Source organism: Microtus ochrogaster, chromosome 10 (genome assembly GCF_000317375.1).
Source record: "Microtus ochrogaster isolate Prairie Vole_2 chromosome 10, MicOch1.0, whole genome shotgun sequence".
Classification (NCBI taxonomy): domain Eukaryota; kingdom Metazoa; phylum Chordata; class Mammalia; order Rodentia; family Cricetidae; genus Microtus; species Microtus ochrogaster.
The window spans coordinates 20,118,065-20,135,477 of record NC_022016.1 but is presented as its reverse complement, the minus strand read 5'-3'; the positions used below and the strand labels follow the sequence as shown (position 1 = coordinate 20,135,477).

General features: G+C 39.1%; 1 protein-coding gene across 5 annotated transcripts in view; it reads left to right on the top strand.

Annotated features, from left to right (window-relative positions):
- The window catches only part of Nfib (nuclear factor I B), a 215,301-nt gene that overhangs the window by 165,245 nt on the left and 32,643 nt on the right, over nt 1–17,413 (top strand). For 2 of the 5 annotated variants that reach the window (XM_005352670.3, XM_026781901.1), the window contains exons 7-9: nt 6,628–6,762; nt 10,350–10,534; nt 14,554–14,719. In XM_005352670.3, the coding sequence (XP_005352727.1) occupies nt 6,628–6,762; nt 10,350–10,534; nt 14,554–14,719 (486 nt within the window). The remainder of the gene's footprint in view (nt 1–6,627; nt 6,763–10,349; nt 10,535–14,553; nt 14,720–17,413) is intronic. The other 3 variants (XM_005352673.3, XM_005352674.3, XM_026781900.1) reach the window with 2 other exon arrangements.

The following is a 17,413-nucleotide window of genomic DNA, read 5'->3' as shown; positions in this document are numbered from 1 at the left end:
AAATATTTCCATGCAATTACTTCTTTGTTAATTACATAGAAATATGTTTTCCTAAGCCGTAGAACTGGCACAAGCATTACTATGTTATAATTTAGTGTCACGGTAGGCTAAAAATAGCAGCTCCCAGAAATTTAGGGTGTCTTGTGGACCTTTGCATAATTAATTTGAAACAGTTACAGATCCAATGTGTTATAGGAAAAGAGTAGAAATTTCTTAGCAAATAAAATGGTTTGTTTTCTAGGTTGGCTACAGAAATCGGGTTGGTATCCTTAGTGTAGCTGGACACACTGGAGAAGCCAGCCTACGTGGAAGGAGAGCAGGTGTCCCCGGCAGGCAGGTGCTAAAGGTGGCTGTTCAATCTTGCCCCAGATCACTAGTTGACTTTGGTAAAGTTCTGCTATCAGGTGGCTAAGTGATTGGAGTGCCATGTGACATTTATCCCGGGAGCAACTTAGATGACAGGCTGCTCCAGACCGAGGATGAAGAGATTGCCAGAACTCAACGTCTCACCAGTGTTTTCTAAGGTCCTTTGGACGTGAACAGCAGTTTAATTAAGGGCTGACGTAAACACATTTCTGCACACTTTCCCTGAAGCATTTTATCACATTAGAATCGATCAAAACTGTTGCCTTGGGCTGCCTTGAACAGATATACATCTGGAGCACCATTTGTGCAAGCTGCCGCCGAGCAGAGTACATACGCTGTACTTCGCTGTGGCTCTTGCCCTTTGTAGCCGAAATTACCTTGTTGGGAGATGAGTTGGTCTAACTCCTTATTTGTGTAGGCTTTTTATCTCTTTAAAGTGATGCTGTGGAATGAATGACACATTAGGGCTTAGGATGTATACCTGCTCCAGTGCCAAAAACTCAGGCTAGCTAGTAAAAGTTACTATAACTTGGTTTGAAAAATGTTTGTTTAAAGATAGGCTTAAGTCCACGTGAACTCTTATCAGTAACTTACTCAACCTTTTGTTATTGTTGTTGTTCTTGGGAGATACTTTATTTTATAATTCACTATATAATTAGTTCTAAAGCCCTAGCTAATTGTCCAATTATGAATCTGTACTGGTGTGGACAGCAACGAGTAGTGCCTTCAACACCAACCTTCTTTTTTGAAGGCTTGGCCTCCCTAGTCTTTTGTCATGAAGAAGAATCCTTGGTACAATCTAATATTACCATGGTTATGATTATTTAATGAATTTTTGTCTCTTACATCTGCCCCTTTCGCTGGATTGTGAACCTCACCAGCCCCGGGACCAGTGGGTCTTGCTGAGCACCTTGAATTTGGTGTACAGCCAAATCCCCTCCTACTTACTGGTGCTCGGTGGTTGGCTTTGCCATCTCTCTTTGATTTCCATTCAACTACCCTTTTGTTGTTGCTGCTGAATCATTTTCCATTATGAGGCTTATTTTTCCTTTTATTGAAAATAGATTCTTTTTCTCACACAATAATATATTCTTTTTGCGGCTGATGGAACGTGCATTTGAGACCAGCCATCATGGGTTAATTGTGCTCACTGTGCTACCAGTGAACACCTCATCTCACACAGCTCATTTCACATGTAAGAGGTTTGAAAATACACTGCCTAGGCATGGACCTGCTTTATCCTTTCTGGCTTTCTTTGAATCCTATATCTTTTGCATATTTATTTCATTTCTAAGTTATTTCCATCCTCTACATTATATATATATACATTATATATATATTATATATATATGTAAACAGATGAAAAATGATTAAGTCATCAAGTAATATAAGGTTTTAGCATAAGATTGCTAATGACATATAGACCTCAATATTTCTTACATTTATTCACTTTTTTTATTGTGTTGTGGGTGTATACACATGCTTGTGTGTATGTGTGCAAACCTTGGCCTTCATGTGATGTGGTGGGCAGAGGAAAACCTCAGGGGCCAATTCTCACCAACCATGTGATTTCTGAGGATCTGGCTCAGATCACCAAGCTTGATACAGGTGCCTGTGCCTGCTGAGCCATGTTGCTGGCTGTAGATCTCCAAAGTTTCCCAGATGGAATCATGGTCTGCCTAAGTATGTTCAGCCGGGCAAAGCGTGGTGTAAGTAGAAGAAGAGAACAGGGAAACCTTAATTGAATAAGGGAGAAAACGTCACTCAAGGAGGCAGAAGGATGGAAACACATTCCTTTGACCCCTCAAGTACACTGTTAAAATTCTTGATTCAGATAGGGACACGTGCAAAGGCCTGGTGGCAAACATACTGTGCACATGTGGAATCCAAGCTCTTGGGAGGCTGAGCCAGAAGGATTCTGAGTTCAAGACCCTTCTGGACTATATAATAAGACCAACTCTATACAAACCAATTAAATAAATGAAAAAATATATAAACTGGAAAAAGATAGAAAGATGGTCAAATTTTGGGACAGTTTCCAATGTGAAGTAATTTCAATTATAAATGACTTCTATATAAATACAACTTACATCTTGTACTAATGCTAAGGACTTCCTGGCTTTTCCCTCTTTCTTACCAGTTGTGAGGTGTTCCTGCCCCCTTTTAGAAGAAGTACCAGCTACTTCTTGTCTTACTGCTTTCTTTCTCTTCGGTGGTCTTATCTTATGTATTATTCAACTTACCCTTTATTATGTATGTATTATCATTCAACTTATTATATATTTATACATTGCCCAGCTTTGTTCAACTAACTTTCAATTTAATCTTTTTATGTATTATTCTTCCTTCTTGAGGAGCAGTGGGTTGCACAAAGCACAGCATCTGTTTTTCTTGACACGCGGGCCACCAAAAGCCTTCTCTTTCATATTTTCAGTCCCCAACCACTTTCTGTATAGTATATAAATGCATTAAAAATAGAAATGATGTCATTCTTATGTTGGAAGTCTATTAGACTATAGACTTTCAAAATAAAATTAAAATCAAAGCAATACAAGTTTGATTCGTGGTTAAAATGCAATGTCTAGAAACTCAGCCCCGAGATCCCCACATAATTGCCTTTCTGTTTTTCCTCAGTCTGTAGAGCTGTGCTTTCCTCTGAGAGGAATTCACTTCTATGTCTCTGAGTGCTTAGCATAGTGCCCTTTCCATACACATAGCAGAGTTTCCCTATTGATTAATGGACCCAGAATTCATTTCACTTAATGGGAAGAGAAAGAAATAAAGCTACATTCTAATACTGCTATTATTAGACAGATGTCTGAAAGAGCACCTCCACACCCCCAAGTAGACATCTGGTAACTACTCCCAAAAGCGAAGGGTATTATTTTGATTAAGAGAAAACTTTAAATTATATAAGTCAAAAATGACAAAATCATTCATAAGCTTAAACTTTTATACAAATGACATTTGACTTCTTCCTTTCTGAAAAGAGACTCCTGTGAGTTTGGCTGTGTTTTGTGAGCATTCTGATGGTTGTGGTAGTTTTAGGGCTCCTTTTTTTAGGGTAGTTTTTGGAAGTGCTTCAGACAGAATAACTCTTCTCTACTTCCAAGTGCACTGGGAACCACTCTTTTCCATGCCGTGTGTGTGGCCCTTCACCGCCCATTCTCAGAAGGTCTGGAAGACTGATTTACATGCCTAAGGTTGTTTGTTTGGTTGTTTTTCACTTTGCATGGAGACAGAAGGAAATGTAAGAGTCAATAATAAGTCACTGTCTCTTTAAAATCACCAGTCATTGCAAATTTGAAATGGGGACAGCAGCAATGATTCTGCTGTTAGGTGAACTCTCTGCTCTTGCAGAGGCCCCAGACTTGGTTCCCAGCACTCCCATGGTGCTTGCTACCATTCATAACTCCAGTTTGGGGATCTGGTGCCTCTCCTGACCTGCATAGTCCCCTGGAATACATGTGGGACATTCATACATACAGGCAAAATGCTCATACACCTTAAAAAGGCAATCTTTTTAAGTCGTTTAAAGCACATTGAAACGGAAACACTATTATCTATCATAAGGAGTGATGTGGAGGCGCCTTCTCTTCTAACAATTTGTATGTCTAAGTTCAGCTTCTAGTAGGGAAAACCCAATACAGAATCATTCCTTTTAATGCGAGATAGTTCTTGGATGAAGCCTGGCATTGTCTTTGATATTTTGAAGGTTAACTTAAGTTGAAACGACTTTCCTTTTCCTAATGTCTTAAACCTTGCTTTTAAATTCTCCTTCTCACCCTCTGTGGTAGCTTTAATTGTTGTGGCTTCACAAAAAATTTTCTTTTCTTTTTCTCTTTTTTGAAAACTATATTAAAAACTGAATTCTAGTAGATCAGTAGCTGCTACCCATTTGTCAGAAGTGTGGCTTCTGCTTCTGCTGTCTACTGCCCACAGTAGCACGTCTATTCCTTAAGTGCCAGTCTGCTCAAAACAAATACTCAATTTTATTAGATGCCTTTACCAAAACTCGGGTAATTTTTCAAATGGTAAAAAATACCTGGCGACTAGTCTCTCACATTAATAATACTGGGAGGCCTTTTTTAAATATCAGAACATTGAAAATAAAAATGCAGGTCTTATTTTTTTAGTGTCATGCTAAAGTTTTAGTGGTTTTATTTTAAATGGTAGAGTCCTTCTAAATATGTATACAGAAAAGTTGGAGATGAAATTGTATGACAATAAATTCGCTTCCAAAGTAACACAGGGCATGGAAGTACGTGGGAGATTCTGAGTGGATAATGGCTGAAGTTGGCTGCTGGGGAGAAGAAATCTATTGTTATTTGTCTAGGTGCACACATTTAAAATTGTTAATGATAAAATACAAATTTCATAGGTTATGGTATTGTTAGAGATTTTAATATAAATTTATAAGCCTTTGTAAAAATGAGTATTACCTGAGATGTTAAATCCTGTGTCATCTTCCTCACCAATCAGAGGTGCCTGCTGGGTAGTCTATTCAGACATGTTGTGTGACCAGAGATAATGACTTTCACAACAGCATTAATTCTCCTGCACTAATTGGTTCACTTACCTGTTGCATTGGTCTGCCCACTTTACCTCGGCCTCTCGCCGCCGTCTGTATTTTGGCAGTGTTGAGTATGGCGTGGATGGGTAAAGCCATGGATACTTTTTTTTTTTTATTTTTATTTATTTATTTTTTTTTTATTTTTCAAGACAGGGTTTCTCCGTAACTTTTGGTTCCTGTCCTGGAACTAGCTCTTGTAGACCAGGCTGGCCTCGAACTCCCAGAGATCCGCCTGCCTCTGCCTCCCGAGTGCTGGGATTAAAGGCGTGCGCCACCACCGCCCAGCCATGGATACTTCTTTTACGAGTTGGAGTACAGTATTTTTTTGTTGTTGTTTTGAAAATTACTGTTATTTATTCCTTTCAGCTTCCCTCTTCTAACATTCTGCCATGTTCATCCCAGTTTCTTATTTTCCATTCCTTAATTCCCCTAAACACTTTTCAGTGCAGTCTATCTCGGATACTTTCAATGCCTCTTCTCATGTTCCTTCATTGGCAGGTATTGTGAATGAAGTAAGACACCTAGAAATACAAAAGTAATACCCACAATATCCTTTCTTCTTCTTGATATTCCTTCACTAGGTGTTTCACTTTATAGAAGCAGAGGGTAAATCCAGAAACTGGTGTCATTTCTGGGATCAATGAGTCCTCTAAAACAGACTTGTGAAATGAGTATTAATCATGAATTGGGGGTCTTTTTAAGTGGGCCTCCATAGTGAGTCCCTTGTAGATATTCCTCTTCTGTTTAATTTCTGGAGGGTACGCTCTGTCTAAACTGTCTATGACCGTATGTGCCCCTCTATTACATTCAGACACAGGTACCTCAGATCTAGACCTTGCTCATGTGTGTTCTCCCAGCTGCGCGTCTCCTTTCTTCGCACATCGCTTGAACTAGTTGAGTATTTTACCCTGTCCCACCACTTTTAAATGCTTTCTTATAGCTCTTTTATCCCCGTGCACATTTTGAACATGGCGCTAGATGGGGCTGCCTTCCTCAGCGTGGTCAGGACAGCAATACTCTGTACACAGAGGCCGGGACTATAGCAGCAAATGGCACAGTGTCTCCGCTCTCACCCCACACACGTCCTCCCAACTTGCGACAACTCTTTCCATGGCATTTTCCTCTTGGCTAACAGTGAATGTCCCTAAGTCAGGAATTGCTTTTTATGTTACTTAATATCCATATTTATATGGGAAATAGAGGAATCTGATAATTGTTTGTAGAATGAACAGGTTAGGGAATATATATATTGACTGCACAATGGCATGAGTTTTCCATATAAGATGTTAAGTCAGGGATTGTTTCCCACACACTAGGACCCTCACACACACAGAAATGCCCTCGTTGTTATCACAGTCTAGATATCAGGTCAAAGACAGCCCTAAATCGCAGAAATGAAAGAAGTCAGTGAGCACTGGGTTGCAGAGGACCTTCAAGTCTCCAGAGTGTGGATTTTCCCATCTTCTGGATTTCTTTAGTGGTGCTTTGGGTTAGCCTCAGCCGGAATGCTTCTGAAAGATATCTTAAGGCTCGAGCATGGCTGGGCCTTTGACCTTGTGTATAGATTTTTCTAAATGGGTGAGAGGTAAAGAATCCTAGAGCATTGGGAAATGAGATCTGTTGTGTTGACACGAGCCTCATTGCTTAAGAAGGCCCGGCTGCTTGAATGTGTCCCTGTTCCTTTGCAGATATGTCTTCTCCAACGACAATGAAGAAGCCCGAGAAGCCACTGTTTAGCTCTACATCTCCACAGGATTCTTCCCCAAGGTTGAGCACTTTCCCCCAGCACCACCATCCCGGAATACCTGGAGTCGCACACAGTGGTGAGGCGTTTCAAGTTCCTCTCGTCCACACAGCAAACACTTAAGGGTGGAGGGGAAGTTCATCACCGTTGCTACGGTGACTATATCCTCTATATAAACACAGGAGGACCCAAAGGGAGGGTTGCTAATGGACAAAATGTTTTTTTTCTTATCAGTTTATGAGAAGATATTTAATATTGTGTAATTTAATAAATATTTTAATTTGGAAATTTAAAGTTTTAATCACAAGAACTTTTAAAAATGGGGTATAGATTTACCCTAACTTTAGCCTGAGATTGGCCCAAGTTATGTCTATTCTGCTAGAGAAAGATGGAGTTCTAAGTATATTGATGAGTTTAGGGGTTCTTTTCATAGAAACCGAGAATATAGACTTTGCCCATATGTACTTACTTACTTACGAATAAAATTAATAAGATTATACATGCCAGATGTTCTGTATGCACAAATATTTCTGTCTGGGGCACATGATATATCTGATAGTTTAGTTAAGAAGGATTATTCAACATTTCATATTGATATTTTAGTGAAACAATAGTATAACTTTGAAAGTTGAAGAACTATATAAATTAGTACTCAGTACTGTAAGCTGGGTATCTGTTACTTTTAAGCCTCCTAGAGGCTAGTGGCTTGATAGTTTTACATATTACTATATTTATAATATTTTTTTGCTTCTCATTTGTAGTTAGATGACCCTTATCCTGCTGTATCTAGTTTTTAAACCTTCATTCATAAGTTGTAACATGAGGTTTATTGTTGCTTTCTTTAAAAATGCATAATCTTAGTTATAATTAGTGAAATTATGAAACTAAGAGGAATATAAAATTATAGTGGTAGAAGAATTTTCATATAAATTGTTTGATCTTCTGAGCCAAGTGAAAAAAAAATCAGTAACCACTTCATAGATGTTGCATTTTTGGCCATGATTAATTTCTAGGTCATGGCTTCTGCATATGACACCTGATTAAGAATTCATGCTTATAATGGTTTAAATAATTAAATGGTACTTTTATATATCATATAGATAATGAAACATGAAGCCGCTATATAAACTTTACATTTTGGTTTTCTGCCAAATACTTAAATACCCAAAATACCAGTCACATATACAATTAGTATATTTAATAGGTACCCACCTTGGTAAGAACCTTGGTCAAGGCAAAGGTTTTGTTCTTAAAGCACTTATGACATAGTAGGGGTTAGTGGACCAATCCCTGCCCAAGTATATAATCTCAACAGGACCAGGTCTTGGTGGGGATGTCGATGCCTGAAAGAGATATGTTTTGCTAAATTTAAAGAGTGGGCTATCCACAAGAAGGAAACACAAGCCAGCAAGATGCATGTTCCAGGAAGAGGCAACAATAGGTCCCAATATAGGATGGTCATTGTGGCAAGGAAATGCCACATGGCCTAGGACCCACAAATTCTAGTAAGGCCAGTGATCCAGGAAAGGGGCCTGGCACACAGGAGGACCCACACAAATCTGTGAAATTGCTGGGATGCTATTATAGAGACAATGTGAAATCAATTGCAGGTATTTCAGCAGGAAAGACACAGAATTGCAAGGGTATTTTTAAAAAGTCTTTGGTATAAAACGATAAAGGTAGTGCTGGAAGAAGCCAGACTAGAGGGAGAAAGACAATTAGGAAGAGTTTTCAACAATGCAAGCAAAAATATGCAAATCTATGTTTTCTCTCAAAATGAAGGAAAACATTTCTGTTGTGTAATTTGCTTTTCTGTCCTTTTCAAGGGATTAAAATGACTTTTGTTTACAAGGTAGCCATTTTTACTTTTCATTTTGAAATAAAAAATCTAATCTGCTTATTTCACTCCCACTCCAGTTCCTGAGCTACCCGTAGATTTGAATTCAAACTTGAATTGTTCCAGTTCTGTTAAAAAAAAGATTTTTTTCTAAACTGCTGAGACCAATGAGTTCTTAAGCCTGGTGGTCAAGATGGAGCACCTGTGTATCTCACAGGAGTTTATGTACATGTGGGAACAAAAATCCATAGTTAAATGAGCAGATTAAGATCATTTAATCACTTATGACTCTGGATATAGTTCATTGGTAGAAAGCACTTGCCTAGTGTTGTTGATGTCCTGTCCTTATGGTCAAAAACAAAACAAAACAAAACAAAACAAAACACAAAAATAAACCTTTGACACTAAGTTAAAGAAATGCCTGATTTTCAGTAAACATCTATACTTCCTTAAGTTATGCTTCAAGTGAATGCACATCTTAAAGAAATTCATGCAGGACTTCTGTTGTAAGAAATGTACAGTTGTTCCTCACAATGTGTGGAGAAGGGAAAAGGTTTAAACCATGAATTCTGTTGCCACGCCTCTGCAGGTTCCGAAAACCAGTCTCCTAGTCTTGTTGATCTAAATTTGTGGTTCTGCAGTCTGCACTCCTAAATTTTCATATCCTGGGTGTTTTCTTTGAGGAAAATAGCTATGTGTCTTAAAACTCTCTCCTTCTCCCTCTTTCTTTTTGTCATAATTATAAAGTTGAAGATGATCATTCTAGACAATCTTCACTTGTAGTCACGAAGAGAACTTAGCTCGCACATTGTTTCCTAAACCATGGAACACTGTTTTTATTTTCTTATGACTTGGATCAAAATTTCAAAGCAATAGAGATTTAGGCTTTACTCTTATAAATTTTTTGTCTTAATTAGTAATTATATAATTATTTCCAGGAGCTTTTATAGAGATAATGGCTAAAATATTTTTCTCCATCTTTAAGTTTTATTTTTCAGAACTAAACATTATGATCATACTATTGTGGAAATCACCACTGACTATGATCTACAGCACATACAGTATTTCTTTCTTACAGTAGAACATACGATTGTAAAATACATGGGCAAATTCATATGTTTGCCTATATAACAATTTAAGAGTTTTGGGGTTTTTTTTAGATTGTACCTCAACAATACCTTTGAACTTCAATATAGTAACAGCTGGAATCAGATTAAAAATAGCTATAGGATGAAGATCTTTTGGTTTGGATAGGAACCATCTTCATTAGGAGGAGGAGTCCAGCCCATGTGCTAATACGCCAGAGTATTTACACAGTGAGCAGACCATTATTCATGACCTGACATTCTGGTCTGTTAATTGTTAGCTTTCATTTTAAACAACTGTCAGCTAGGTTGTATAAGGAGATGATTTATTTGAAATTGAATTGCATTTCTATTATGAGTTATAGTAGAAAAATTGCTGTGTCTTTAATTAATGTGATAGCTTTGTCTGAATTTAGGGAGACAAACACTTGTAATCAAAGACTATATCTTGAATGGAAAGGAATTTGCTGAAAGAAATACTTTGTCTAGTTTTACCATACAGGAGAATTTTCTTTTTCTTTTAATTGTTCTTGGGTCTGGAAAGAAAGATGTGTTGGTTCTGTAGGGTGGCTTTGTGCCTATATGTCCTTCGTGGTACTAGCATTGGGAAAGCACACTGAAACGTGGTTTCATTGTGGGAGCAAGGGAATGAACGGATCTGTTCTCTAGCACTGGAAGGGAATGAAGCCGGAAGGCAGTCTGCTGACCAGCGACCTCTGTGTTTTTCTCTTGTGTGTTCTGCAGTCATCTCAACTCGAACTCCACCTCCACCCTCGCCGTTGCCATTTCCGACGCAAGCTATCCTTCCTCCGGCCCCGTCAAGCTACTTTTCCCATCCTACCATCAGATACCCTCCCCACCTGAATCCTCAGGATACTCTGAAGAACTATGTCCCTTCTTATGACCCGTCCAGTCCTCAAACCAGCCAGGTAAAAATAAGAGGAAACAAAACAAACATAGTGCCCGAGGGGAGTGGGACGGGCCTCGTTCTCAGGCACCAGGGTTAGTCAGAGTATGCCTGGAACTTCGAGCCTTGCAGTCTGTCTTCAGAAAGTCTCTTGGTGACTTTTCTTATTTAAAGGTGGCTGAATGACAGGTAGGAAGTGTGTTGCCCCAGAGGGATAAATTTGTGAAGATGTTTTGGGTTTTATGTTTTTGGATTGAAAGAAAGTTTATGCAGAATGTTCAATGCCTGAAACATGCTAAGCTGGAGTTCACACCTCTGAAATACCTGGTTTGACATAGAGACAAAGTGCTTATTGCAGGCAGGAGCAAGGTATGTGCTAAAATAAACACCCACAAAAGAACTTACAGCTGTATTTATAGGCCAGTTACTCGGCATTAAAATCAGCTTTGGTAATGTAAACATTTTCAGCAGCCTTTGATGACTCCTGACTCTTTGCAGAGACATGACTTACATTTAATAATGAATGGCATTTCCAGCTCTTTCTGTCTCTGTCTCTCTGTTTTTATCTATCATCTGTCTGTCTATCTATCTATCTATCTATCTATCTATCTATCTATCTATCTATCTATCTATCTATCTATCTATCTATCTCTGTCTCTCAGCTGTCATCTATCTCTGTCTCTCAGCATCCCTTCAGGGATTCATTGTATAAGTGCAGCAACTCTTGCGCATCCTCACTCTGGATCATGGTTTCTCCTGGTGAGTGGTCACTACACAGGGGTTTCTCACAGGACAATTTTGCACAGCCAGCTAAACAGTCTTTGTGCCAGTAATGAGTTTATCAGTAGTTACAGCAATCAGGTCTCTAAGGTAATTTTGATCTTAATACTAGTATCAGGCTTTGCTGTTTTATCTCAAAAACCCCTGTCCACTTCTAACAACTTTTAAGACTTTGGGGGATTTATATGATGTTTTATGAAACCGCTGTTAAGTTGTGCTAAAATCAGAGTACATAAGTATATGCATATCAATTGTAAAGTTTTTTTGTGAGCACTTTTTTGTGTTACTTTGTTAAATGAAGCACGATGGTCCCTTCTGGATATTTGGTTTTCAACATAATATACTGTACCTCTTGTGTGGCTTAGAAAGTTACCTTTTCTTTTAGTTTCACTAACTAATATACGAAACTAAATATTAACAATTGAGAGTTAAACATCTATTTGTGCTATAGAAAAAAATGCCCATGTGGTGTGATGATGATGAGTCTAAAGACAATTGAGTAAGGAGCGAGATCTTAGGGTACCAGTTCAGAAATGAGATTTGCTCTCTGAGTATCAATTCAAAACTCTTTGCTCCATAGAGTATTTTGCTAGACTCATCTGGGAACCGTGCACACAAGGTCTGATTTCAATTTGTGTAGAATTTCCATGAATAACAAAGTCTAATTAAGACATCCATTAAAAGTCCTTAACGTTAATTCAGTGTGGAAAATCTTAGAGTTCCATTGGATTTTTTTTTTAAACTGATGTCTTAATTAGGCACTGTTAAGGGGAAAATTATGCAAATTAAAATCAGGCCTTAGTGTTACGCATTTCTTTAATTATTCAGTGCTTGTTTTACATATATTTCGATTTCTTTATATGTTAAAAGTGCATATTAGGTGATAATCTGCCGCTTTTGGTCACAGTTTTTCCTGTATGTTTTCAAAGTAAATGTCCAACTTCTAAAGGAGCATTCTTCTTCCATCTCAGTTGAAAGCCAAAAGCAAAAAGAAAATTTTAGAATTGTATGTACTGGGAAGAGCATAGTAAACAAGGTAGCCTATTGCCAGTGCCGTGCATCCTCAGACAAGATACCCTTTCTTTTCTCTATCCCGCAGCAGCCGGAAAGGTAGAGACTTGAGAACCTAGCTGCACTCATTTAACTGGTGGAAAACTTGAAGTGAAACCTTCATTTGGCCCAGGTTTTAGAAACGTCTGCATGGAATTGGGTGCTCTCTTTTGTCCCGTCTCCTCCTTTTGAATGGGAGAATACTGTCCGTTCGTAGCCATTCAATTCCTGTGGACGGACTGTACACGGCAAAGCTTATCTTCTGTGGCAGTGTTTACTTGAGATTCCTGCCATCTGACTCCTGCGCCAGGTAGATATGAACTGTCTTGGTGAACATTATGCAGAAGCACTTTTGCCATTGACTGTACCATCAGCGCGAAAATGAGAACTTCCTTCTTCCAAGGACATACACAAAGCAGTCATTTATAATGTTCCCATAGCCAGAAGCTGATAATGTCTATTTTAAGGAACAAACTACCACTGACCTAGAAAGAAAAATGTGTCTTTATAATGAATGGCAGAAATGTTTTTTTTTTTTCTAGGAACTGTTGTATCTGCTTTGATGTTTAATTCCAAACTCAAAGCCCGTTCATTTGCATTTCAGGGTAGATCAGTTGCTCTGTGCCTTCCAGAGCTAAAGATGGGGGGACTAACTACTGCTTCCGGGCTTCACCCAGCGTCATGTTAATCTGGCTTCTTAAGCAACTAAGATGCCTTCTCCTCCCCACAGCAGTTTGGAGATTGCTGCCATTACTATGGCTCCAGTTATAGGGAGACAGTCATGCTATTCAGTGGAATATTTTGAAACAAATTGGTTTAAAGATACAATGTTCCAATAGGCTTTCATCAAGGAAAATTCCAGTTTATTTTCCTTATATATAGTTAAATAATTAAAGTTATTCATGATGAATAGTCAGGATGTTCAAAGTCAATTTAAAAAAAAAAAAAGAATAGAGGAACTAGTCCCTCTGTTACCTACCCAAAGACTCAGTTCATGCCTCTGAGTCAAAATATTTAAGTACTGTTAGCTATCTTTTCCTAAAGAAATATCCAGTTATAATCTATATATATGGATTTAGCTACATATTGTTTCACTGATCTCTTTGCTTTGGGAAGCTGGGATTATAAAGACCATATGTTTGTGGAGAATACTTTCCAGAAAATTCGTAGAAAGATCATGCAGTGAGTAATAGTTCTATGAGTATAACCAAAAATAGACTTCTCTACCTGGGATAATGTAGTCCAGGCTTTCTTCAGACAATGCACCTTTTAGGGGTTTGCTCCTACCACAGTAACTATTTTTCTATCGAGTGGTCAAAACTCAAGTAATAGTATCTTTCCTGAAACTAAACAGGGAGTTTTCTTCATTAAATCTCACAAACATCCATGCAACTCTTCATGCACAGTGATTGAATCATAGCAAACAGCAGCATGCATTTGGATGGTCCTTGCATCCTCTTTGGTTCATCCTTGTTCCTTCCTGTGGGGATGTTTTATTCCTAAGCATAATGTCTGACTTCTGCAGTTTATAAATCTGTGTGTACCGGAAATCTTAGATGCTTTACAACTCATTCTATCTGCTTGTGGTAGCAAATTCTTGAAAGTCAACTGGATATCCTAGAGTCTAAATTGCCTGGTATGTGTGTCTGCAATACCTGTGTACGAGCAAAAGCTAGAGTTTTATATGCAGAAGAATGGACTATTGACTGTAAACAAAGGAAACTATATAGAGTTGAGTATGTTTCCCACCCTTGCCTTTTTGTATCGCTCTATCAGTGACACCTTTGCTTAGAAGGAAAATATTGTACTGAGAGATAAACTGAGCATGAGCTGCAGAGCATAGGATTGCTGGGTTCTTATTGTAGAGAATTCAGGAAGGAATTCCACTGTAGTTTGAGCTAGGCATCAGTCTCACTCAGTGTGGGTTTTCTGGCCTACTAATGAGAGGGTCAGGCCGGCTGATCTTTTAGGGGTATTGTAAAAAGGAAATCCCCTGTCCAAAGTGCACTAATGGTCCAAGCCTTCCGTTAAGTACCGTTGCTGCTGCTTCTTACTACTAACCATTGATTGGCCTTCAGCTCAGACTTGAGAGGGCCTGCATGGCAGCTCTCCACCCTGTGCAGAATCCACGTGCGTGCACCGCGTGGGGCTGTTGGACAGGACGACTGCCTTTTGGATCGCTTCACCCGGCATTCTGTTTTTGTTTTGTAGCCTAACAGCAGTGGTCAAGTAGTAGGGAAAGTGCCTGGCCATTTCCCTCCTGTCTTGGCACCCTCTCCCCATCCCAGTGCAGTGCGGCCTGTGACCCTGACCATGACAGATACTAAACCCATCACTACATCCACTGAAGGTGAGGCAGCTTCACCTACAGCAACCAGTAAGTATTTCCGTAGGAAATGAGAAATGTCCATCGAAGGCACCATTGGATCTGTGATCCAAGGTGGAGAACACGGGGACTTTTCCGGCTACCTGAGCAGATGGAGATTTCTCATTTAAGTCGAGCTAGCAGGCATGGACGTGGCCTAGCTGTCACATGCTCTCTCTTATCAAATTTCCGTTAGGGCATCATATTTGACAAGGGAGAAGCATGCTTTTCTTTCTTTTGAGCAAACAGCCCACAACAAAAGTGATCACCCATGCCTGCTTGTTCAAGGTAGACATTGAAGTTACACTGATAACACAACACAATATACAAAGGTTTTCCATCACCAGAAGAGAGATTAGATAATTATCACTTATTGGAGCATTTCTAGAAATCAAACCCCTCCCCCAAGTGAATAGAATCAGTGCCTCTGCATGATAATTACATGTTTACCTCACTATAGGTTATGTCATTGTGAGAAGCAGTCACACATTGCACTGAGCAGGCAAGGACACTGTGAAGCATAGGGTTAGGTATGTGTAAGGTCCCTACACGTTCATTATCTACAGCTTTTTCTTTAAATCTTTCAGTTGTTTTTGCTAGCACCTGACAATCAGATGCTGGGCGTGTTAGCATGGCCACCACATTGCAAATGGTAGCATCCTTTTGTAGCACACATCCGTAAGTCAAATGGTTCCTCCAAGTTAGCATATAGAACATTCAGAATTAGATGAGGAATTCATTTTCAGTTGGCTTCACCCAAATTACCAGCTTCTTAAAGGGCACTGATGTGCACAGATGGGCAACTGATGAGGTTTCATCCGGGAGGCACTGGCGTGTTCCATCACCATGATGTGTTTCTCAGATTCTCATTGTTTTTCTTGCAGAAAGCAAAGAAAACCTTTGTGCTCTGGAAATTCCCTCGTGGAATTACACCATCAGAGACATCATTGGCTTTCACTCTCTCTCTTCTCTCTCAACCATTGGAAAGACATTTTTTTTTTAATAATTTCTAAAAACATATAAAGAAACTATCCAAGAAAAAAAATGGGCAATCCCTTAGGTGCACAGTGACTGTTCAGCACTTATTTTATCAGATTTCATGAGCCCGAGAAAGCAGTAAGTTCAGAGAGGCTTAGGATGTACATGACTGTTCAGTGATGCTTGGTAATCCGCTCACTGGCAAAGAGTCCTACCCTAGGAGCCTTTCCTAAGGGCAAAAATGGATGAGACTCCTCTTCTGGATGGTTTCTGTGCATAGTACAGTCACTGAGATGCTATATGCATGCTTTTACAGTGAGCGTCACAGCCCCTTTGAGCTAAGACACAGTTTAAATAAAAGCACATAAAATATGTTCTTCAAAGGCAGTCAAAAAACAACTTCAGGATAAATGCTCAAAACCAAAGTTCCAGAAACTTCTGGCCCCGCCCCTACTTTTATGCCGATATCCGTACGTCAAATTCAGGGGAAGATCCAGTGCAGATAACCAGAGCCCTCTCACAGGTGTCCCTTTAGTCTCTTTTATAATGAACTGCTTGTATACTTGGGCTGAGGTTGTTCAAAAAGAGACACGATTTGACTAATAAAATTTCTAAAATATTCTAAAGGAATATCTAGCTTATATAAAGATGGCTTCATTGGCCTTTCCCCACTTCTACATAGAAATACGGAATAACACGACTGATAATATGAAACTAGATATTGATTTTATACATCAGTAAAGTTAACAGAGACCAAGGAGGCCTCTCTTTAATGCTTGGAAAGCAAACAAACAAACAAAGAAACAGCCCCGACATGGTGTTCACACTGTGAGAGTAAGGCTCCTCTCTCACTTCCCAGCCTGTGTATTGAGTTCTCAAGGCCTGGTGAGGAGTGGGGAATCCTGGCTGCTAATGGCATCCTTGCCTTGTTTAGCAGGATGACCTGTGAGCATCCTCAGTGTTTTAAAAACTTGACCTGAAAGTCTCCAAGTTCAAATGAAGCATTTTAAAAGTGAACATGAAAAATTAATATATTGGTTTATAAAGCTAGCCTATTTAAACTCGGTGTCTGAATTCCTAATTAATTATCCTGGTTTTCACCCTTTCAGACCTTGTAGTGAAACATATGGTACACACTCAGCTTTTCTGTTCAACCGGAGATGGAGACATAGGCTTGATTCTTTTGCTCCTTGCAAATCTTTCTGCGGGAAGTTCACCCCACCAGAAAAGCACTTGTACAAAAAGTAAAGAGCAGACATCTGCATCTACTCTACCTGGTGACCAGATATGTCATAGGTACCATCAGTTCCTCTCTGGCCAATCACAAACAGTTGATAGTTGCTTTGACACTAACAGAAAACGAAGGTTTTTGTTTTGTTTGTTGTTTTTGTTTCTTTGTTTGTTTATTTGTTTGGTCAACAATGTTTCTACCAAGCTGGAGGACATTCCCCATATTAGATAAAAGATGGAACTAAGTCATTCCATGTGATGTAATCCAACCGGGCTCCTCTTTTAGAAAAGTATTAGTGGATTTTTTAGGTGTTTTTTTTTTTGGTTACACAGTTAAGTCAAACATTTTTTTCATCTCATACTCATCAAGCGCATCTGCTTAACCCTGTCATCAACAGCTGTCACTTCATCTACTGTCACTGTTAGGATCCCAGGTAGCCATCACTGATTATCCCCCTAGACGCAGGTCAAAGGTGTCTACAATAAAAGACTTCAGCC